General features: G+C 39.9%; 1 protein-coding gene across 4 annotated transcripts in view; it reads right to left on the minus strand.

Moving 5' to 3' along the window:
* MYO9A (myosin IXA) overlaps positions 1–24,814 on the minus strand; it is a 2,281,069-nt gene that overhangs the window by 1,744,394 nt on the left and 511,861 nt on the right. For all 4 annotated transcript variants that reach the window (XM_044077496.1, XM_044077494.1, XM_044077495.1 and 1 more), the window contains exon 2: positions 17,470–17,564. In XM_044077496.1, the coding sequence (XP_043933431.1) occupies positions 17,470–17,564 (95 nt within the window). The remainder of the gene's footprint in view (positions 1–17,469; positions 17,565–24,814) is intronic.

Here is a 24,814-nt window from a genome sequence, read left to right on the forward strand (position 1 = left end):
AAACTACCTAGCTATATCAAACAAAGCTCCTCATTAGCACTTTTCATTAAAAATTTTGATGATTGGATGGGAGATAGGAAATTCACCCTGGGGATCACCTCTATGGCTCTGCTTGACAGGGGCACTGGAAAACAATTTTCTTAGGTGGCGAAAGCCAGGGTACCTTTTGGCTAGGCTTATATAGGCCCTAGGGCCAATAACCTAGTACCTACCTATGAACCTAAAGAATTCATTAATCTTTCACAATGCTACTGTGGCAGTTATCATCATCATCTATAGAAAATGGGTCTGACATCTGGATGGCTCATCTCTGCGGACTTTCTTACCCAACAACAATAACAAATTTTTTTTAATGGATAGCAGATTAAACACATACTACAGCAATAGCATTCAATGAAAGCATTTACATGTAAAATCGTGGTTCTTCCAAGGGGACAAATCACACTCCAGCTGAGTGAATGCATTGGGCACCTTGAATGATGGCTCCTAATGTGTAATAAACAATCTTATCTTAATGTTTGTCACACTCTTTAGCTCTGGCCAGTCTACTCAAGGATAATGACTGTATGTGAAGAACCTCCTAAATAAATATGCACACATTTCAGGTTATAGGGGTACAAATGCAATTACATGAGAATATCATTACTATCTAGCTTTTTATCTGAGCAATTAATTCCCAAACCAGCATGCAATGTAATCTTTACATAGAGCTAAGAAGGCCTAGGAACCAATAGCAAAATAGAAAGGAAAGTGATCATCACCACCAGGGATTTTAGGCAACTCTTTCTCCTGAGTGGTATAAACAAAAACAGAATGAAAAACATTTCAAATTAAAACACACAAACCATAAAACTGATGACTCACTGAATTAAGCTTCACAAGTGAAAAAACTGACTGACACTGAACTTCTACATCCACTGTTTAGAACGATATTAGGGAAAAGGTGGTGTCCCTTAAAAACATGTTGTGAAACCTCAGCAGATGTTTCATTATTGGGCCTTGTAGCATGGGCTCATTACAGGTACGATGAAGTAAAAAAAGAAAGGAAACCCGCTTTAGTTTACGGGTCTCTACAAAGAATACAGACTTCAAATAAACTCCATGTAAAGCACTATAGGAACTACTGAACCACGAGTGCTAAACAGCTTCCTGAAACCACATGTTCTAGTAATGATGTGTACGTAAGCCTATTAAAGCACTTTGGTTAAATAGCAATTGGAATTAGATGTTAAGCTTCTTCTAAGCACTAGCTAAACTTTCAATTAAGCTGTTAGTGTACAGCACAGTAAATACTAAGTAAAATCCTTGTGAATAAAATAATCACAGCATTAACAGAAGATATTCAGCAACTGAATAAAATCCCAGAATATCAAAAGCTAGTCATAAATAATGCAACATGTACTACAACTAAGGTTAATGCACAACTAGTTAAAACACACAAAGGTATGGTGCAACTGGATAAATATAAACAATGGATAATAGCTAACCATAACGGTAGATGTCTTTGCCTACACTGCAGCAGTATTATTAGCTATATGGGATTCCGTGTCACAGGCAAGGATATCTACTGTTACGGTAAGATTTTATACAACTGTACTGTACTATGTCCTTACATTCACTGTTGCAGCAGTATTCTTAACTATATGGGAGAGTGCCAACGCTCAAGAGGAAACTAGGGAGGAGGAAGGGGCAGAAGTATCCCCTAAAAACACATGAAGAACTGAAATAGCAAAACCAGTCCTAGCTTTAGAAATACATCCAACTTGTAGTGCTTGGTAAAGGTATGCACAGAAGTCCAGACAGCTGCTTCAATAATAGAATTAGTATCTAAGCCTTTGAAAAAAGCACCTGAAGAAGCCACAGCTCTAGTAGAATGAGCCTTAATTGAAAAAGGATGGTTCTTGCCATGAAATGTGTAACAAAAGGAAATAGCCTTAGAGGACAAGAGACTGAAAGGCCCGAAGAGCCAGCAGAAGAGCTCTCATCTCTTTCACATTGATGTCATCTCCTTATGCTGACAAGGCAAACACACCTCTGTACCTTTTAGGAACCAAAAGTTGTCCCCCCATCCCATGTCTGAGGCATCTGTGAACAATTCCTGTGAGGGAAAAGGGGGATGAAAAAGGATCTCTGAATTCAGCGACAACTGCTGAATTCACCAGTGAAGTTCCCGTCTGAGGCAAGAAAGAAGATGAACAACAAATTCTAGAGGATGAGCATGTTGAGGCCACACTGACTTCAGAAACCACTGAAATTTTCTCATATGAAGTTTGGCCAGAAGGAACACTGTAATGGTGGATGCCATGAAACCCAAAACTCTCAGAAACTCCCGGGCGGTAATGGAAGTCAGAGGAAGAAGAATGTGAAAGAAAGAAATGAGAGTTAAGGCCTTTGGAGAGGACAGTGATGCAAAAATTGGCACAGTCTGAATCCTGCAACCCAAAAAACAATTGATCCTGAGAAGGAGCCAGAGAAGACTTTTTGAAATTTACAGTGAACCCTAGACTTTGAAGAAGGCCTACAGCAAAATTAAGATTTTGCAAAAGTGCCTCTGGAGAGGACACCTGAATCAACAGCTCATCCAAGTAAGGAAATATTTGGATTCCTTGATGTCAGCAAAAGGCAATCACAGGAGCAAGGCATTTGGTGAACACCCTTGGGGAAGAAGAAAGGCCAAAGGGCAAAGCAGAGAACTGGAAATGCCGGGAAGCAAGAGAGAAATACAAAAACTTCCTGAAAAGAGGACGGATCGGAATATGGAGTTAGCATCTTTGACATCCAGAGACACCATATAGGTCTGAGGGAGCAAGGGAGGAAACAGAATCTGAAGGGACAACATCAAAAAGGAAGGTACCTTTAGAAAAGTGTTTAGGTCAGACTAGGTCTCCAAGTGCCCTCTTTTGTGGGCACTAGAAACAGTCGGGAGTAGAACCCTTTCCCCCTTTGGGACACAGGCACCTCCTGAATAATACCCTGAGACTAGAGAGCTTGAAGAACCTCTGGTAAAAAGGGAAGATCTTCCCAAGGAGGCTGAGGAATGCCCATAAATGGAGGATGGATTTCCACATCATGATATGCCCCTGAAGAATGATCGACAAAACCCAAGAATCCTTAATGATTTGAAGCCAAACCAGAAGAGAAAGAGGAATGCTGCTAGGAAGGAACAGATAGTCACACAGCACCTGGTTTGTCCAGAAAGGAAAGCTTTAGAGTCCTCAAAAATTAAGTAGCCTTAGCAGGAGGAGCCCATTTGCCACTTCTTACCTTTAACAGAAGGACGTAATTGCCTAAGAACAAAGGCAGGCTTAGCAGGGTAGTTTCTCTGAAATTTAGGCACAGGAGGAATACACACATGCTTACATTCCCATAACACCTTACCCTTATCCTGAAGGGACTTAAACAAACTAGCAGCAGTTTCCCCAAACAAAAGTTTAGCATCAGAGGAGCATCCGTCAACTTAGCTTTAATATCATCAGTTAGCGGTTGAAGCCTACGCCAAGAATACCTCCTCATAACTGAAACAAAAACAGCAGCCCTAGAAGAGGCATCCACCTCATAACTACATTTAACAGAATGACAAACAACTTGAGAAGAAGTCCCTAGCAAAGAAAGAACAGAAGTTTTACCCTCAGATGTCTGGAAAATCAGATCCAACGCATACCTAGACATATGGGTCTGACAATTAATAGCCCTAAAAGCTAGGGTAGCAGAAGTGTAAACTTTTTTTGCCCAGCCTGTCCACAGTTCTGCTGTCATTATCAAAAGGCAATTACTTGGGAGAAGGAAACAATTGAGACGGCTTATCAGAGGCTACGGACACTACCAAAGGGTCAGCAGTAGACATTTACATAAAAAAGAACAATCCTCAGGAACCCTATAAAACCTATTAGGCTTCTTGGGAGCAGGGGAAAGAGAATCAGGCGTCTGAGAGGCAATGGAGAAAGCATCCAGTAAAGCAGCCAAGACAGGAGGAATAGCTGCAGGTTTAGGAGATTCCAACTACAACAACTCACAGTACCTTTTATAGATATCAGAGACCTGAGTACAATCCCACTTAAAAAAATCCATCATCCTAGACAGTGTGTCCCCAAAGGAAATTTCCTCCAAAGGAACATCACGACTAATAGATTCCTCCTCCTCTAACACACAGCCCAAAGCAGAAGAAATTCGAGTAGAATAGGTTAGGGATTCATCAGCAGAATCCAATTAATCCTTGAAAAATCCTGGTCTCCAGGTCTTTTAAGAGGAGTAGAGGACAAAGGTGGTGCAGGAACTGAAACCCCATGAGGAGCAGGCTTCAAGGACATTAACGCAGAAAATAACCCCTGAGTAAAAGATTGCCACTCACTTTGTGGATCCTTAGAATCAGAAGAAACATGTTTAATTTTTTTGTTTCTTTTTTAAGGGAACATCCTGTGAAGGCTCAGATCCTGGATAACAGTCAAGAACCGTAGCAGGAACTTCTTTCCCAACTACAAACTGAGGAACTCCCCCTAGGCCCCTCAGATAAAAATCAACCATGGTTCCCTCAGAACATCCGAGATGGATGACTGCAAAGCCTCTTCAGGCATGCTGCCAGCTGGATCTGCACTGGCCTCCAACATGGTCATGGCAGAGAAATCTGACAGCACAGCCTGGCAAGCCTCCGGGTTCATAATGACCTCAGGAGAAACACCTGGCAGAGGCTGGACAGCAGAAGATAAAGGTCATACCTTTTTTACCTTCTTCTTCCCTAACAGCTGATCCTTGGGGCAGGAGATTCCTTTCATAGTATCTTTAGCGAGTAGCCAAAGATGCTGGTTCTCAAGATACAATGAAAGGGATGAAAGTCGACTGCAAAGGGTTTTCAGAACAAATGCCTGACAAATGGAACAAGATGGATGGTAATGAGAAGCAGATAAGCAAAAAAGACACTTATCGTGCCAGTCTCTATGGGGATCTGTCTCCCACACTGGCATTTACCCTTCCTGGATGACATTAACCTCAAAGAACACAAAAAACAAAAAAACAAAACAAAATCCCCAATAGGGCACTTATTTTGCAAAATCAATAAACAGGCATAGGAAGTCCCTGGAGAATGAAAATGCATTCGACTGTCAGAAAATGGATGCAGGTAAACAGACTGATGGTATAAAACATGCATTCAGACTGGCAGCAAAGAAGTTCTGTTTTTGGTAAGCCTGAACTTCACCTTTATGCTGTATGTTATGCAGGGTGCATATGGTGACATTCGGCATACCTTTTAAATTCAGAAGTCTTTGGAAGATTGGCCAGATGTCAGGCTTCTGCGGAAGGGAATCCCATATAGTTAAGAATACTGCAGCAGCAAATGTAGGGACATCATTCCTAATACACATGTGGAAAAAATTGGCAAAAGCATGATAAGAAAGATTAAGCTTCTAGTTTGTCCTTCAAATCCCAGCAAGACTATGGAAATGTAGTAGTGGCTGTTCATAGGCTAGTACTAGGCTATCGGCCCTAGGGCCTGTACTAGCCTAGCCATAACAATTCCCTGGCTATTTCTTCCCACACTATTTACTTTCCTGGACCCCTGTCTAGCAGGGCGACTGACGTGATCCCCAGGGTGAATTTCCTTTCTCTCATCCAACTGTCAAGGTTCCAAGCCAAAGAGGGTCTCCGCTTGACATGTATGGGCAGTCTATACCAGAGTCTGGGGAGTCTCTGGGTCAGGAACATATCCCTCCAGCATGTTTTGTTTATTGTGATGACAAGGTTTAGATCCCTGGAGCATGTGTCTCTGAGGGATTGGGATTTCTTTAAGTGTAACATGTCCAACAGCTCTGGGTTTGACATGGCCTTGTATGTTAAGCAGAGATCGCCTCTGAGTAGATGATATGCGATAGAGTATAGCTGGAGTTTTTTAAGGCGGTCAGCATAGAGTATCTGCTTTACCCTGTGATTCTTTTAGTGAGGTATTTCTGCGGCCTTTCCAGTTGTTGCAGATGTCTTGAGAGGTACATACCAAACGGGGCGTTGTATTCTATAATGGGTCTAATGAGGGATGAGTACAGTGGGACAATGACCTCCTTTTTTCTGGATGAAAGGCCCTTAGTGATGAGGTGTGCCACATAGAAGGATTTCCTGACTGTTGTGGCGATGTAGTTATTGAAGGTGAGACCACTGTCCACCTGTGTCCCTAAGTCTCTTATCACACTTTCTGTGTTTAGTGTACTGCCACCTATGTGGTAATTCACGGGTACATGTTTTTTCCCAAAGGGGATAACTATACATTTCTTGGCATTGAGCTTGAGCCTATGGATCTGGCACCAAGCATCTGTTTCTGTAAGGCTCTTTTGTAGAGTATCCACATCATTTGGGGATTCAATAATGGCTCCCAGTTTGCAGTCATCTGTGAACTTTGTTAGCCAGAGTCCCTTAGTGTTGGCCTGTTCTTCAGAGAAGTAGATGCCAAACAAGAGTGGGCCCAGGACTGAACCCTGAGGTACTCCACTTGTCACATGTCTGGAGCTGGATTTGGAGTCGGCTACTTTTACAGTGTGGGTTCTGTCAGTAAGCCAGTTGGCAACCCATCGAGTGACGTAGGGATTAATGCCCAGCTTAGCAAGTCTATCTATGATTCCAGAGTGGGGAATGGTGTCAAAGGCCTTGGCGAGGTCCAGATAGGCTGTGTGGTCTTCTGCCTTACCCTCGTCCATGGCTCTGGAGATTGATTCAAAGAAGTCAATCAGGTTCAGGAGACCAGATCAGCCCTTCACAAACCCAAACTGGGTGGGGTCTAGTGTTGGAAGGTTGCCAATGTCTTTGTTTATAAGTTCCATGATAATACGTTCCATGGCCTTGCAGATCAGGCTCGTCAGACTGATGGGGCGGTAGTTCCTGGGATCCAAGGTGGATCCCCCCTTGTGGAGTGGGATAACTGTAGCTGTGTGCCATTCAGTGGGCACGAAGCCTGAAGTGAGGCTATGGTTAAACATGACACTTAGGTGAGGTACCAGTTCATTTTGTAGTTCATGTAGTAAACAGCCCGGGATGTCATCTGGTCCCATGGATGCTGTATTCTTAGCTTTGGAGAGTGTGTTTTTTACCTGTGTGGCCGTTATTACTGGAATTTGGCAATCTTCTGGTATTGAGATGGGCTGTTTAGGGAGTGAGAGGGGGGGTGAAGTTGGCACTGAATTTATCTGCCAGATATTGGCAATATCCTTGGGATCAGTATATTTAATGCCATTCTGTTGTAGCTCAGAGCAGATCTGAGCATTGCAATTTAGATTCTTGACATCCCTTGTGGTTGTCTTTGGAATCTTTGGCAATTTTATTTTCGTAACTAGCTTTGGAGGATTTTATGAGGGATCTCAGTTTCTTACTGAGGCTGGTAAGGGAGTTTTTTGTATCGTGGGATTTTTCTCTTTTCTGCAACAGTTTCTTCCTTTTGTTGTAAAGTTTGTTCATGGCAGGGGACCACCAGATTGGCTTCCTTTTTTTTGGAGGAGAGCATCTTGGTTCTATTTGGGATGGCATGATTCATGCATGAGTGCTCATACAGTGCATTAGTGTAGGATTTACCAGTCAAACTTTCAGTTCCCATCTGCATGGGTGTCATGAAGTTTGTCACTTCTGACTTGAGTAGCATGAAGTTGGTTTTGGAGAAGTTTTTTTATGGAGTTTTCCTTACTGGGGGGGGGTGGGGACAGGATGTGGATGTTAAGGGTGATTAGCTTATGGTCAGACCTGACCAACAAGGGGGTGACCATAGGTGTGGAGCATCGATTTCCCATGTTGGTAATGACCAGGTCTAGGATATTGGAGCCCCTGGTGGGACTATGGATTAGTTGATCCAGGGCATTGGAATTTATGAATGCCAAGAACTGTTGGGCAAAGGTGTTGGTACACGAGTAGTTTTCCCAGTTAATGGCAGGGTAGTTGAAATTACCCAGTATTAGGGTGTTTGGTTATATCTTAATATTTTCCAGTATGTTTAGAAAGGTTTAGTGGGAATCTTGGGGCATGGTGGGGGATCTGTAGCAAGCTACAATTTGGATTGCAGTCTTACCTGGAGAATTTCAGATGCATTGTGTTGGGCAACTAGCCTGGTGGTGTGAATATCCTTGGTGAATATGGAAACTCCTCCACCTTTAGCGTTTCGGTCCTGGTTTGGTGGCCAAAAAATGTGGTAATAATTGTAGCCTTGTACTGCAGGGGTGCTCTCTGGATCCTTGAACCAGGTCTCAGTTACTGCACAGATATCGATGTTCTCCATTTTTAGGAGTGCCTCGAGAGAGTACATTTTGAGGTTTAGACTTCTAGCATTGAGTAGCATTACCTTCAGAATTTGCATGCTTGCACCAGTTACAGTGGTGGTTTTGTCCTTTGAACTTCACCTAAAAAAGGCAATATAGGGGTGGCAAGAGCCTTTGCCAGTAACCTGAGTCCCAGGGGTGACAGGTGCAGACCATCTCTGGCAAAGCTTCATGGTCTGTTGATCATGTCATCCCAGCCAGACAGATACTGGATCCCCTTTGAATGACACCAGAAGCTTAGCCAATTGTTGAAGTCAATCATTTTGTCCTTATATTGTGGTATCATTCTGGGCAAAGGCAGGATGCTACTCAGGGCTAGGGTCATACCTGCCTGGGCCACATGATCCGAGAACTCCTCCATGTTTCTTTTCATGTAGTCCAGGGAGGTACGTCTCAAGTCATTCACTCCAACATCGACAATGACAGAGTCATATTTGTACTTGTTGTGGAGTGACTTGAGAACATGCGTTATGTGGCGGATCCTGGCACCCGACAGGCAGCTGACTGTAATTTTCTCCTTGTTCAGCCTGGTGAGTGGGACATCAGTGTGCCTGACTATAGAGTCACCTATGACTAAAGTGTTAGGTAGTTTGTCTTGCCTTAGGGGCTGTTGCTGGGTGGTACACTGGTGTTGTGAGCTATATGACACTTTGGTTGTGATTGATGTTTGTTTGCATTTCAGCTTCGGAGGTCCTTGTTGCTTGGGCAGGTTACAGTTAAGGGCCTCTGCGTATGTGGATTTAATGTTGCTATGTGTGGGTGTTGGTGGTGTGGGTTTAGAAGGGCTATGTGTTGCTTGAGGTGTAGTGCAGGTGTTACCCTTCTCCTCTTGACTGTGTAGCACAGTCTTGGGTGGAGAGAGCTTTGCTTCCAGTTTGGCTATGTAAATGCATCTCTCACAGGTTGTAGTGTTGGGTGGTAGGAGGAGAGGGTTGTGTGTGTACATGAGGCAATTGCTGCATTGCCCCAGTATGCCCAGATTCACCAGGTGGACAGGTGAAATCACCGGAAGCTGAACCTTGAACATGCCTGGTTTGGTGCTTTTTTTGTAAAGTATAGGAGCTGTTTTTCCCTTGCCTTAGCAAGGTACTTTGCAATTATAGGCTGTTTAGTGCCTACGATTAATTAAGTTGAGTGCTTGTATCAGTTTAAGGCTTCCTAGTGCTTTCCAGCAGGTATTTAGAGCAAGTGCTAATCACAGGGATGCTTAAAGGTAAGATGAAAAAAATGGTTTATCATAAACGCTGCAGTGTGCACTAGATAAGTTAGATGTGAAAGTAGGTAACTTAAGTTTTACCTGTCTAAAAAGTTAAGTAACTTGATGAAGGCAATGCAGAAAAGTGGGTAACTTACCAAATTTTAGTCCATGCCAAACAGAAAGTTTAGTTCTTCCCTGGCAATCAAGCAACTCATTGCAAATATGGAGCATTAACAAAGAATGATACAAAAACAGTCTATGAGACTATTCCTTTTTCTCTTAAAGTTCTCAAATACAAATCATCCTGAGAAGAATGGGACTAAGCAAGTGGCCTGACAATAAGGACCTTATCTAGGACTGGAGCTGAAGGTAAACTATTGAGAAGTTTAATGACAGACTGCCACAGAACAGCAAGCAGAATAAGCATCCCTGACATCTAAAAAACTGTTCATTTTACATTGTACTTAAGTGCCACAGGTTCAAAACTAAAGTGGCTTTGTCACTTTTTCAATAGGGAGGATCAGAAAAAAATATTATAATTCAGACCAACAAGATGCAATGCAGTAGTAAAAGAATGTTTCCATACTCCTTAGCATCCATTAGTAAATTCCAGCTATCAAGTTAAGAAAAGGAAAGAAAAAAAAAAAAAAGATACAGGGAGAAGGAATTAACCCCACCCATTCTTGAGTGTCCACAAAGACCCATTTCAGCTATTCAGCAAACCCAAACAAAAACATTAGAGCTTAACTTTAATCTGGGGAAAAGTTTGAGGTCCCACAGGTCACAGCAAAAAATCTTTCTAAAAATACTTCATAGATTAACTAAAGAAACCGATATAAAGGGATTTAAAAACCTCTCACATATTCAAAAGACAAATCTCTGACTAATACATTTATAACAAATGTCCTATCCATATTAGAGAGCTGTCATCTGGGTCTGACTAGAAGAGAACCCTCGTTCCCACCATAAAACCGATGTTACACTGAATTAACCTTCACAATGGAATAACCTGAATTTAAAGCATCATGTTCTCTCTCTCTCTCTCTCTCTCTGAATCAGTCTCTCTTGAAAAACAGAGTAGGGCTCAAGCTGTCTTCTGGCCAATCCCACCTAATGGCTTACGGGATAAGATGCTTCTCTATATCAGGAAGGTCCTGGAGCTGGCCTAGTGGACAGGCCAAGCTGTCCAGTGTTGCCAATGTTGCTTACAGAGTCTATCATACTTTTAATTCCCGCAGAGAAGTCAATTTGAAGGGCTGTCTGAAACTCTAACCCTTACTTCTACAGAATCTTAACAGAGGTAGAAATGCTTTTATTTCTTTTGTAATTGCAGAAAACTGTCATCTTGTTCATTTTTAGAATTTTGCCAAGCTTCCATAAATACGATAAAATCTCTTTTTCATCAATGCACAGGAGGTGAAGGGGGACCATCTAGGAAATTCTGGTAGCTCCAAAGTCAGGGTTAAGTCTCTGTGAGAACCTGTAAGAGTGTAAGGATGCCTCTTCAAAATGTCCATCCACTGGTACAGCTGCCCAGTTCTAATTTCTCTGAGATGCTGATGAATCAAAGCCTTGTCTTTCTCACATGCCTTGTAAGCCTGCAATCATTTTCTTGCAATACCTTGGTTCTGACTTCAGTTCTTGGTGACTTTTTTTTGCATTTAAACCATTCTAGAATTTAAATGTGACAAATGCTACAAGCTATCTGCAACTGCATTTTTCAGGTCCTTTGTTTTGCTCATGGACTGATCCATGAAATCACACAACTTAGAATTAAGTTTCATCATACCAGATATTAGGGAACCTGCCCCTGAACTGCACCAGTTCTGACCACAGCCTGTGGGAGTTTTTTGAAGTCTTCAAGGGCTTACTACATTTTCTTCCTGGCATTGGTATCATGTGGAATCCCAATGGCTTATTTGTCCTTATTTTCAACTTTTTTGGCAAGCACTGCCAAAAAAAACCTTGGAATAAAGATTCCAGTTAAAAGGCAAAATTTTACAGAACTTTTAGAATTTAAAAATAATACTGTAGGACAGTGCCAGACTTTAAAAAGAGGATTTAAAAAGTGGCTCCAATATTGAATCTAGACAAGAAGTTGTCTTAGGTGAGACAGCATCATGGAATACATTTCTTTTATGTGCAGGATTACTTTCCATGTCAAGCAAGTTAATGTGAAAACTGTGCATCTTTTTTTAAAACATGTGGAACAAAAATGACACCAGTGTGTAATCATAATTTCAGGTATTTAGATTTAGGAACATTCCAAGTTCAGAACTTCTGTTTACAGCATTCAGGCCATGAGGCCAACAAAGAATGCTGACTCCTCAAAATACAGGTCATCATACTGCACTCCCATCCATTCAACTGATCTTTTCTTAAAAGTTAACACAAGTAGAGGCAGCACAGTGTCAAGCAGGATCCCGTTTATTCAAACCAAAAAGTAAAATACAAACACATGCACTAAGCGCTTTCACCCATATCCACAGTGGGCATCTTCAGAGTACAATCAACATACAATAAAACATCTTAATATACAAAACAAGTAACACAACGCCCTGGTGTGACAACCAAAAAATGGGTCCAATTAAATTAATTAAATGAAATAAATGAATGAATTAAAGGAACATCACTTTCTGAATATCTAGCAAAATAAAAGTTTAAAAAAATGCTATAGTTGTACTTTAAATCATAGGCATTCACAGTGACTTAGTTATAATAGTGTTACAGTGCTAAATATAAATTAATTTAATGTAATTATATACTATTAGTATATGTAATGTATGAATATATATTGTGTATAATATGTAATTTCTTCATATCACTTAAGTATTAAATAAATAAATATATGTTAAAAATGTATACAATCACAATTGTTGAACTACAATTAATATTTTATTATAATATTTTAATAAAACATTAAAACTTGAAAATGTAAATGTGAATGTATAAATATACATATATAATATATAAACTTGAAAGTAAATAAATATGTATATATAGGTAATGCTTTAAGACGGACAGCATAGCAGATATATCAAACTAATCATATACAATAAGATTTGTGTTTTAATATACTGGCATTTGAGATATGATCATTGATTCCTGGTGGGTTGGTGGCATCCAATCTCAATTGTCATAAATACTCTTTAGCTTCCAATAGATTTTTGTTGTCACCCCCCTTTTTACTGTTGTTTGGAATTCTGTCAATTACAAAGAATATAAATCTCTTAAACTGTTTACATTTCTGGCTATGTGTATATAGTGAACTCACTGTTTTTTTATTCTTAATGTCTCTGGTGTGTTCCAATATTTGTTCCCTAAGTTTTCTGATGGTCTTCCCTACGTAAACTGTTGAACAACTTGTACATGTCGCTATGTAGACCACCATCTTGGTATTGCAGTTGCAATACCCGGGACATCTAATAGTTCTCCCATAGTTCTGAACTACTACATAAGGTCCATAATTTATAAACTTGCAAGTACTACATAAACCACATTTACTCATTTTTGACATTTTATGGATATCCTTGTTACTACTTGTCTCTAATAATTGCTTTAAATTCATCCCCCTACTATATGTAATCTTGGGGTAACTACCAATAATATCAGTGAGTTCTGCTTTATTCATAAAAACACTACGCCATGTCTCATGAACTATATTGGAAATTTTGGATGCTGTTTCATTAAATGGAATTATAAATGCATCCCTTTTGTTTCTCTTTTCGTTAATTGGTGTTGCACTGTCTATTCCAAATTTAATAATTGGTTTGTATATTTGGTTTCTTTTGTCCATCACGTCTTGTTTAATGTTATGCAGTAATTCCTGGGGATAACCCCTAACACAAAACATATTAATAAGTTTATCAATTTCATCTTGAAATAATCTGTCATCACTCACTATTCTAGACAGTCTGACCATCTGCCCTTTCACTAAATTCATTTTTTGAAATTAGGGATGGCAGCTGTCATAGTGTAGGAATGAATTTGAATAAGTCTTCTTTCGGAATATATTAGAATCAATTCTATCCCTTTCTGTATAGAATAATATATCTAAATATTCACATCTGTTGTCATAAATTGTGCTAGTGAATTTTAAAAAAGTGGTGGTAGTACCCAAAAACTCCACAAATTCCTGGATTTCTTCTTTGTTCCCTTTCCAAAAAATAAGTATATTGTCCAGGTATCTCAAAAATATAATGCTATTTTGGAACAATAAACAGAGGTAAAAAGGAACTGTGTTTCCCAAAATGCTAATACCAAGTTAGCATATATGGGAGCACATCTAGCACCCACAGCCACCCCTGTACTCTGTCTATAGTATTCACCGTCGAGAAAACTAAAATTGTTGCATAGAACCATTTCAGTAAGTTCCACTATAAGTTTACGTTTGACAGTGTGCATGTTTCCAAATCTTAATAAACTAGCTTCAAACATTTCTAATCCTAAAGCGTGTGGTATAACTGAGAATAAATTAATGACATCTACAGTGACCATAATAGTGTCGGAATTGATGTCAAGTGAATGTTGTCTCACAACATCAAAGCAGTGCCAGGAATCTTTGAGTATGTGAGGTAACTGACTCAAAATACCTTTGCAGTGAAAATCCACATACGAGGCCATTGCTTCTGTTTTAGAACCTTTGGCTGAAACTATGGGCCTAAAAGGTGGATTATTCAAGTCGATGGATGGTGTAGTCGGAATCTCCACCATCAGATAATCATATTCTTCTTTGTTTAATACACCATCCATCAAAAATTAATGTAACTGCTAATCAAGTTTGGTGTATGCCCTATACACCTCATATTTAGAAACCTTTTCATAAGTGTTGTTGTCACTTAACATAAATGTCATTTTACTCAAGTAATCTGTGTTGGACATAACCACTACCCCACCACCTTTGTCAGGTTTCATAACCCTATATTTATCAGTAGAGGTTAATTCTTTTAAACAGAATCTTGTCATGTGCTATAATCTCCTTCTTAACACATCTACGTATTTGTGCTTCACATAAAATTTCAAAAAGATGTATCATAGGATTTTGTGGGGGTATAAAGGTACTTGTTCTTTTCAATGTCAGTAATCCATCATCTGTCCTTGGACTGATGTTATTGGCAAAAAACATTTTTAAATTCAACAATCTAATATACAGTCTAAAGTTGATCAAAATCTTCCCTACATCATGTTTGAATTGAGGGATGAACGTGAACCCTTTATTTAGTAACGTGATATGACTGGATGTAAGATTATTTCCAGTATAATTGTAAATAGAAAAACCACCATTTTCTATTACAAGACAAGATTGTTTAAGCAAACATGTTTCATCTATGTCTAACATGGTGTTATAATCTATTATGTCATCATTAACAATAAAATCTGATGGTATACATGTTAAGTCATTGTCGTGCATAAAATCGGAAAAAAACTCAGCAGAGGAGTCCATATCACCCTGCCCTGGGCCACCAGTAGAAATTCCTGTGTGTGTATTGACCCCAATACTGTTGGGGTATCCAGCAAAGTCAAGATCAGATTCTACATCTATCTGTTGTAGTGTCGTGTTGTCATACCAGATGTTGTGGGGTGCCTTTGATTCAACTGGTACCCCCCTGGTCTCTCGTATTGACCCTGCTGTACTTGTTGGCCCTGATACCGGTCGCGAATCCGGTTGGACCGCCTGAGTGGCTGTTCTTCTAAAAAAACTTCTTCCTCCACTCTGTTAACCCTGGCATGGGTCATACTGGATTCCCTCGTAGTCTCTATTGAGGGTGTATTGTGAATTGTAGTTCTATCATTTCCTACCGATTGCCTTCTATTCTTAAAGGCTTTAAAGTGTGAATAAGCTCTATTGTTAGTGTAGTCATTTGTATCACACAAGAGCTTGTTGTTTTTAATTTCAAGCCCTTTGTTCACAAAATTGTCCATATCTTTTAAAATATTTTCATATCGAAACTTATTAAAATCAAAAAGTAAATCATTAATTATATTAGTGTTTAACATCACAAGCTGTTCCCTTAATGTAACAAGTTTAGCATTGTTGTTACGAATGATAAGTCTCATTAAATCTATACCTGTTCTATCAAATAGACTTGTCAGGTCCTCAAAGAACTGGTTTCCTTCCTCGAAACCTATCGGCAGCTTAAAGACCCTTAAGCCTTTGGGTATCTGCTGTAACGCAATGATCTCTCCAGGAAAACATTATCCATTTGGAGCGATTTAAACAACTTCAAAGTCTTGTAAAATTCTCTAAGCTGTTTGTTCAAAGAGCCCATGTTGTTACTGTTGCCTGTAACTGTTCTGTTGTTTAAAACCGGAGCCGCCAACCATGCGTTGATATTAGCTTGCTTTGCAGCAGCTGCAACTTCAGTGGTACCGTCTCTAGCGTTCAATGCGGTATTAGAGGGTTGATTAACTTAATGTACATTATCTTTGTTTAACCCTCCACCAGCACAATCCGCTGAACCATTACTAGTCGACGGAACAACAGGGCTAGTACCCGGCGTTGAGTGCATAGTAAACAGTTCTGCCTGCGTTTCAGTTAAAGATAGGTTCTCAGTCCCGGGCAATTTAACCCCTTTGTCCTGCATAGCTCGAATAAGGTGTTGTATAACGTCCATGTATTGCACCAATAGTTGCTCCATATCTAGGAATAAAGGAACCCAGCACTACTCTGTGTCTGCCCAAAGTAGGTTGTAAAATAATGTAGAAACCAGTACTGTTAACACAAGTAGAGGCAGCACAGTGTCGAGCAGGATCCAGTTTATTCGAACCAAAAAGTAAAATACAAACACATGTACTCACCCACTGTGGATATGGGTGAAAGCGCTTAGTACGTGTGTTTGTATTTTATTTTTTGGTTTGAATAAACGGGATCCTGCTTGACACTGTGCTGCTTCTACTTGTGTTAACACTACTGGTTTCTACATTATTTTCTTAAAAGTTACTATTAATTCAGACATTCTTATGTTAATGGTAACCTTTTCCATATTCTATTTATTTATTCATTGGCATTTGTTTACCAGGATAGTCCGCTGGGCTGCTAAGAGCTCATCTTTAGTGGAGGCCCAGGGAGAAAAGTTAAATCAAATACAAAAATAAGATACAAGTGAATAGAAACAAACATGAATAGCATATAAAAGTAGTTGCATTATAAATATGAAGAGTTATACATTTTAAAACATTTTATGTAGTAAAAGAGTTGACCAATTTAAGAGATTAGAATTCAGTTTAACAGAATACTATGCAGAAATTATAAACTCAGATTTTTCTGTATGATGTACTATATCCTGGTAAAGTGGCATTAAAAGACTATCTTGTACTTAGTATTACCACATCTTAAAAGTTTTTATATTATCAACTACTTCTAATTCCATTATTATTTGCAACATATGATCCTTATAAGCATTACAGAACAAGATTAGTTTCCCTCTGAAATGATAAACTGTAAAAAAGTTTTAACGTTTGACAACTTTCATTAGAATTATAATTTTTCATCGTTGATAAATTTTAAATGAATTTCCTCTGTACCTTCTCTATTTTTAAGATCTATTTTATTATATGAAGAAAAAGCATCACTATACTCTAAGATAGTTCTTATATACATTTCATACAAATCTTACACACATTTTTCTTCTCATATCAAAATACTTTTCATTAATAGACTAACTGTGGTTTCAATGAGATCCACCCAAGATTCACAACAGATTAGGCTGCCCCTCCCCCTTTTTTCAGGAAATATTTTAAAAGCAATGAAAAAATGTTAAAACTATTCCATATTCAATGGATATAAAAACAGAGCAAGAGCCATGGACTGGCTCATTCAGCCACTAACTTGAGTTCTGCCAGACATTTACTCCAACAAATTCCTTCTATCATTTTGTATACTCAACAAATAATAAAAAAAATAGAAACAAACTTTCATTCAATGAAGAAAAATCAGTCTATATTTCTCTCTATGTAGACCAAGGAAGTTTGAAAAACATGGCTGTAACTTACCCACGCACTGTGCCAGTTTCATGATAATTTACTTGAATAAACTTGCCAAAGCGACTAGAGTTATTGTTGTGAGCTGTCTTTGCATTCCCAAAAGCCTGTCAAAAAACAAAACAAAACAGAGTTAATAACTATAAAACACACATATGTCAAAGCAATAAAGAACAGCAGTGAAATTCTGCCCACATGAACTACTCTCGACAAATCCCTACACCCCAACTTCATGAGCTCTACCTTACTGCTGAAATCTTTCTTGTTCCTACCTAATCACTCTCTCAGTAAAACTGAAAAAGTAACAGTACACACTACAAAAAAGTTTCACACCTGCTACTAAAATGAGTAGCAAGGTTGATGGCTTGAGGTATGTAGGTAGGAAGGCGCATCATATTTCTTCTGGTACAACTTTGCCAAAAGCCAATACACAGATAAGGCCGAACAATATCACACAGCCACCCATAAATGTATATGTCCCTTCCTGCACTAGACATAAGCTCTGTCAGTACAGGTGTATGAAGTAATACAGATGATAAAGACCATATACCAGACACTACTAGCCCTTTCCCCTCTGAGAATAAACTTGTTAGGAAATTCCTCCTTTCCTCAGCACTCTGATATAATGTATCTGAAGCTTGCTTGGTAATTTAATGACAACTGTCTCTACTCACTGACGCAGCTTAATGTGGTGATGGAGATTATTTATTTTTTCTCATTTACTGTGACAAGACATACAACCACAAGGGCAATAAACTAACCTATGACAAGTGGCAACTGTACTTTCAGATAATGCAAAACAAGAAATGACAACATGCTAAGAAACAATTTATGATGTTACAAAACAAAGAGGAAATGGGAAAACACTCTTCAGAGGTGTACATTTACTGAATCTTCAGCTGTGCAACTGCTAAACCAAGGAGGTAACCATATATTGTTACACTTAACAAAAAACATATATTGTTACACTTAATAGTACAAGAAATGACATTAGTTGCATATCGCTCAACCTCTAAGCACAGGGAATCAATACAAAGCCAAAAATAATAGGAGGACCAAAGTCCAAATTTTAAATATTGTTCTTATAAGACTGGAAAGTTGTTAGAGTAATTGGCTTTACATCAGCATGCATTTTTTAAAGGATATGAAGTCTGTAGCTCAAATGTCATTATTTAGTCTCTTCAATCCTCAATGATTTGCTAGAAAATCACACATTTTAAGAGGATTAAACCAAGAATAGGAGGCAAAAATCTGGAAATTTGTTGATACTCTGGACAGTTAAGAGGTATGACTTCTTAGCATTAATAACTCCTGAACTGTGTAAAGTACATAACCAAATAAGTGTATTACTGCTGGCCCCACAGAAAGTTTTAAAATGCACGTACAGAGGCAACTTCTTAACATTTGGGTCATGACTCCTTCTGGGATATGGCATGGTCTACGTGTTGTTAAGGTAATGTGGGGCAAAATAACATAGGCTCGCTCTTTTCCAGCCTTCAAGGAACATTTTGGGGCTAAGAGCACATGAAAGATAGCACTAAAAGACACAAGAACTGTTCAAACACAATACAAACATCATAACAAAGGAGAATATATACACCACAAAGTTTTGAAACAAACTAAACAGAGCAAACGTCCATATGGACCGAATTTGCTGACTGCTGAAATCAGCATGAGGCTGGCACCAAAGCTGATGAAACACTGCAAACTGCTGAGTCAGCTCACGGACAAAAAGTATTATCTGTTTATGAGTTACTCAGTTACACTTTCATGCATAAAACTACACATTCCTGCACAGATAACCATGTATACATATCAAGAACAAACTGTTCTGAACGCATGTCATTTGGTGCGTGTATGTACATATATCTACACACAGAGAGACTGGTGTATGTACAACAGATACATACATCTGCAAATCTACATATTTAGATATATACATACAAACACATACACACACACACACACACACACACACACACACACACACACACACACACACATACTCACACACTGGTGTATGTACAACAGATACATACATATGCAGATCTATTTTACACACACACATATATACATATACATACACACACACACACAAGGTTTGATATTGAGGCATGCTTTTTCACCATCTTTCTTTCCATTTTCTGCATAAAGCACATGCACCACAAAAATGTTTGTCTTTCACAAATCACATCAAAGTGGTACTTATAAATTAAACAATGCCTTTACTGAAGTAAAACTGTCACAGCAATATACATGTTTCATAACTTTAGGAGACACCTTCAAATAATTTAGACTAAAATAGTTCACTGAGGTTCAATACCTCCGAGTTCCCCCATGTCTCAGAAATAACTGTCTAAGACCTTTACTGCCCGTGTCTCTAGCCTTGCTTCTGCACCCCTGGCCTCTCTAGTCTTGGACAGGCCCCAGCCTGGGTATCAGAAATACAACTCTTTTGGTCAGGGTCATGCCTGAATATCGGGCTCCCCACCTGTATGGCTGCTGTAAACCAGGCCCCTGTCTATGACCCTCTGCAATACACCTCTGCCGTGAGAAGCACGCTTGTCTGCTGCTTCCAGTTTCCAATCTCTTTTACGAGAAGAGCTGGGAGTTACTTTTTGGCTCAAGCTATAGGCCGCATGTGCATACGTGCTACACTTCTGCAAGTTCTAAGGTTAACAATGAAAACCAAGACTCTACATTCAGATTAAATCTTAAATATGGTGCACTGCTTAACTTATGGTGATCACTTCTTGACAGCTACTATGTAACTGAAGAAATGGCAGGACACCTCCTAAGTAGTGTGAACATTAAAAGGCCTTGGAATTGGCAACGTATCAAACAAGGAACTAAATTACTTATTTTACTTGATTTTTATTTAACCTTTGTTGACTCAGTTAGACCAAACAGGCCAATTATCTCTCTTAAGAGCGCATATGAAGTGGTACTTGTATATTATAGAATTTTGGGTTACTGAATGATGTATGTGACATAAATATTATAAAAAAAATGGTAAAGTATTTTGCCTTTAAAACTTTATCAATGCCATTGTGAAATGTAAACATTCCACAGGGAATATGGTTACTGTAACTCCAGTCAGGCATGTTAAGAGGATACATTCCTGCATGTTGGGTTAGTAAGTCATTATAATGCTAATTATGTATTTTGTTCTTGTACAAAAGGAGAGCCTTTCCGAATCACATCTGGAGACTTGCTAAGAGCGTAAAGTAAAAGGCTCACTGTCCTAGACTAGAGTTCCAGTGTAAATTGTCTCTCTGCCTCAGACAGAGGTGGGGCCTTATTTCTGAGAAGGGATTCACACAAAAAAGCACATCTCCAATTGCTAGAGTAAGAAGCTCTAGAAAATCTGTGTAACTGAGGGCCTAGAGTGGGATGCTGTTGATGAGGAAACAGGTTCATTTGGAGCCTGCAACAAATTCACATTAGCTGGACCAGAAGTCGGCTTTACACTAGGACTTTAGCAGTGAAGAAATCTGTACATGGATATTTTCTGTCTGTGAGACTTATTTTTTTCAACATATGCTTTGCAGCTTTGAATAAAGCAGTCTGTAAGCTGAATAAAAGTTTGTGTGCAATAATGTCTGTCCTGACATTATTTCAGATGTAAGCTTAGACTGTATGTGTATGTATGTTCATCACATTTATGGGACAGCCATCTATGATAAAAAAAAAAAAAAAAAAATGAAATCCTGCACAGCTGGGCATGTGGTCTTCTAAATGTGCTCAACTGCAATAGTAATCAAACCAGTTTGGAAATGCCTTTCCATGTCAATGGCATCGTAAAATCTTTCAGTACATCTGACTGCCTCTTCTATGTTCCATCAATGCACTTTCAACTGAAAAAATAGCTAGAAATAGCTGGTGAAAGGGGGGGGGGGGTGCAAACTGCTCACTCCCGTCACAATCATGAACATTTCTACCAGCTACTATAATGTAAGCAAGCAGATATCTCCCTTGAAATGGTCCTCTTCACCAAACATGTTATTTTGGATCACAGTACAAAAAGCATGGATTAGCAAGTTGGCAATTAGCCAAATCTGCTCTGCATTGTTTTTATATATTTCTTTTTAAATAAAACTTGCAGCAAATTGCATATCCACAGCAGCATAAACACATTAAATTAAATAAAAACTCTTGCTTGCTAAGTATATCCTACTTCAATATCCTTCATGCCAGTAAACATTAAAATACATGAATGAATGAAGGTGAATGACCTGAGACGTACCTCCCTGGACTACATGAAAAGAGACATAGAGTAGCTCTCTGATTATGTAGCCCAGGCTGGTATGACCCTGACCCTGAGCAGCATCTTGCCCTCACCAAGAATGATGCCACAATACAAAGACAAGATGATCAGCTTTAATAATTGGCTCAAGTACTGGTGTCATTCTAAGGTGATCCAATGTCTGTCTGCCTGGGATGACATGTTGGACAAGCCACGCTGCTTCGCAAGGGACGGCTTGCACCTGTCACCACTGGGCTTCCGGATATTGGCTAAGGCTCTTGCCACCCCCATAGTGTCTTTTTTAGGCAAGGCTCAAAAGACAAACCCACCTCCTTAGAAAACAAAAATGGAAAAAAACTATGGGTAATGCTGCTCAATGCCAGAAGTCTAAATCTCAAGATGCAGGCACTCGATGCACTCCTCAGTATAGAGAACATCGACGTCTGTGCAGTAACTGAAACCTGATTCAAGGCTCCTGAGAGCACCCCAGCACTACCAGGCTATACCTCGTATCATGCTTTTCGGCCCCAAAACCCGGGCCGAACCACAAAGGGAGGGGGAGTGTCCATATTCATCAAGGACACCCACACCTCCAGGTTAGTAGCAACACATGAAGCATCGGAGACCATACAGGTGCAACTAACCATAGGCAAAACTGCTATACAACTGGTAGCATGTTACAGACCACCCTCCCAATCTCAGGAACCCCACTCAGCCTTCCTGAAGACATTGGAGGATATGAATGTATCACAAAATACCATCATACTGGGAGACTTCAACTACCCTAACATAGATTGGGTACATTATTCTAGCCCTAACACCCTAGCCCAAAGGTTCCTGGAATTCATAAATTCAAATGCACTGGAACAACTAGTCACCTCTCCCACTAGGGGAGATAATATACTAGATCATCACAAACATGGGGACAAAATGCTCCACACCGGAGGTATACCCCTCACTAGTGAGATCTGACCACAAACTAATCACCCTGGATATACATATCCCACCTCCATCCCCAGCACAAAAGACCACAGTGAAAAACTTCTCAAAAGCAGACTTCACTCTTCTTAAGACTGAGATGGTATCCTTTAAGCCCACTGGGCCAGTGGATACCACATCCCACAATGCCGAATCCTTCACAAGTGCTTTCTATGGACATCTCCAAGAATGCATGGATCATGCAATCCCAAATAAATCCAAGTCCCTCTCCACCAAAGGCAAGCGTCCTGTCTGGTGGACCTTAGCCATTAACAAATTGTATAACAAAAGAAGGAAGCTACTGCACGACAGAGCAAAATCCCATAAAGGGAAGACATCTCTGATCAACACTAGCAGAAAACTATGTTCTCTCATAAAAACATCCAAGGCCAACTTTGAGAGAAAAATTGCTAAGGACACTAAAGATAACCACAAAGCCTTCTTCAGCTATGTTAGAAACCTGGGCGGAAACCGTCAGATATGCTCAGAGTTAGTTCACAACAACAAAAAATACACTGAACCCACAGATATTGCCAACATTCTGGCTGACAGGTTCAGTGCAAATTTCTCCCCTCCCTCACCCCCAAAAGAAGAAATACTTATCCCAGCTGAAGGTAATCTCCCTGTCATCTCAGATGTCCAAGTGAGAGCCGCCCTCAGCAAAGCTAAAAACACAGTATCAATGGGACCTGACGGTATCCCGGGTTGCATGCTACGTGAACTCCAAGAGGAGCTAAACCCCCACATAAAAATGCTATTTAACCTTAGCCTTACTACAGGATATGTACCTGAACACTGGCGTACAGCAACAGTGGTCCCACTCCACAAAGGGGGTACCTCTACAGACCCTGGGAACTACCGCCCCATAAGCTTAACCAGCCTGGTCTGCAAAGCTATGGAAAGAATCATTATGGAACTCATAAACAGAGACATTGGGGACCTACAGAAACTTGACCCCACCCAGTTTGGCTTTGTAAAGGGCAGATCCTGCCTTTTGAACCTGGTTGACTTTTTCGAAACAGTCACTAGAGCCATTGATGAGGGCAAAGCAGTCCATACAGCCTACCTGGACTTGGCTAAGGCCTTCGACACAATACCCCACTCAGGCATCATAGATAAGCTCAACAGCTTAAATGTAAACCCTTATTGTCACTAGATGGGTTGCAAACTGGCTAAAGGACAGAACCCATAAAGATAAAATCACTGGAGCAATGTCAGACTCAAAGCCAGTCAAAAGTGGTGTCCCACAGGGATCTGTCCTGGGACCCCTCTTGTTCGGCATTTATTTCTCAGATGTTAAAGCAAACATGGAAGGGTTGTGGCTGACAATGTTCGCAGATGACTGCAAACTAGGCGCCATAGTCGATACACCAGCGGACACATACATCCTACAAAAATGCCTCACAGAAACGGAAAACTGCTGCCGGAGTCATGGCCATAAACTAAATGCCAAAAAATGTATAGTCATCCCCTTTGGGAAAAACAAAGTACCCACAAATTATCACATAGACAGCAACCCACTGAGTACGGAAAAAGTAATCAGAGACGTAGGGACCCATGTCGACAGCGACCTCTCATTTGACACCCACGTTGCCAAACTGGTTAGAAAAACATTCTACCTTGCACATCTTATCATGAAGGGATTCACATCCAGATCCAAGGATATCATTGTACCCCTATACTCCTCCCTCATCAGACCTATGATTGAGTACAATGCAGCATTTGGTATGTACCTCACCCGGCATTTGCAACAATTGGAGAGACCACAAAAGTACCTCACCAAGAGGATCAAGGGTCTCCAACATATGTCTTATTATGCCAGATTAAAGAAACTCCAGCTCTATTCAGTAGCATACTGCCTGCTCAGAGGTGATCTCTGCCTGACGTACAAGGCCATGTCCAATCAGGAACTGATGGACATGCTCCACCTCAAAAAATCCAAATCCATCAGAACCACGAGAGCTAAAGACTTAAACCTTGGCACAAGTATGAATAGGACATGCTGGAGGGGTAGATTCATAACCCAGAGGCTTCCCATGCTCTGGAACAAGATCCCAGTTCATGTTAGGCAGAGCCCCTCACTGACTCTCTTCAAGAGAAATCTTGATGAGTGGATGGGAGATTGTAAGTTTA

This window comes from Protopterus annectens, chromosome 7.part0 (assembly GCF_019279795.1).
Source record: "Protopterus annectens isolate FY-2018-M chromosome 7.part0, PAN1.0, whole genome shotgun sequence".
NCBI classification, from domain to species: domain Eukaryota; kingdom Metazoa; phylum Chordata; order Ceratodontiformes; family Protopteridae; genus Protopterus; species Protopterus annectens.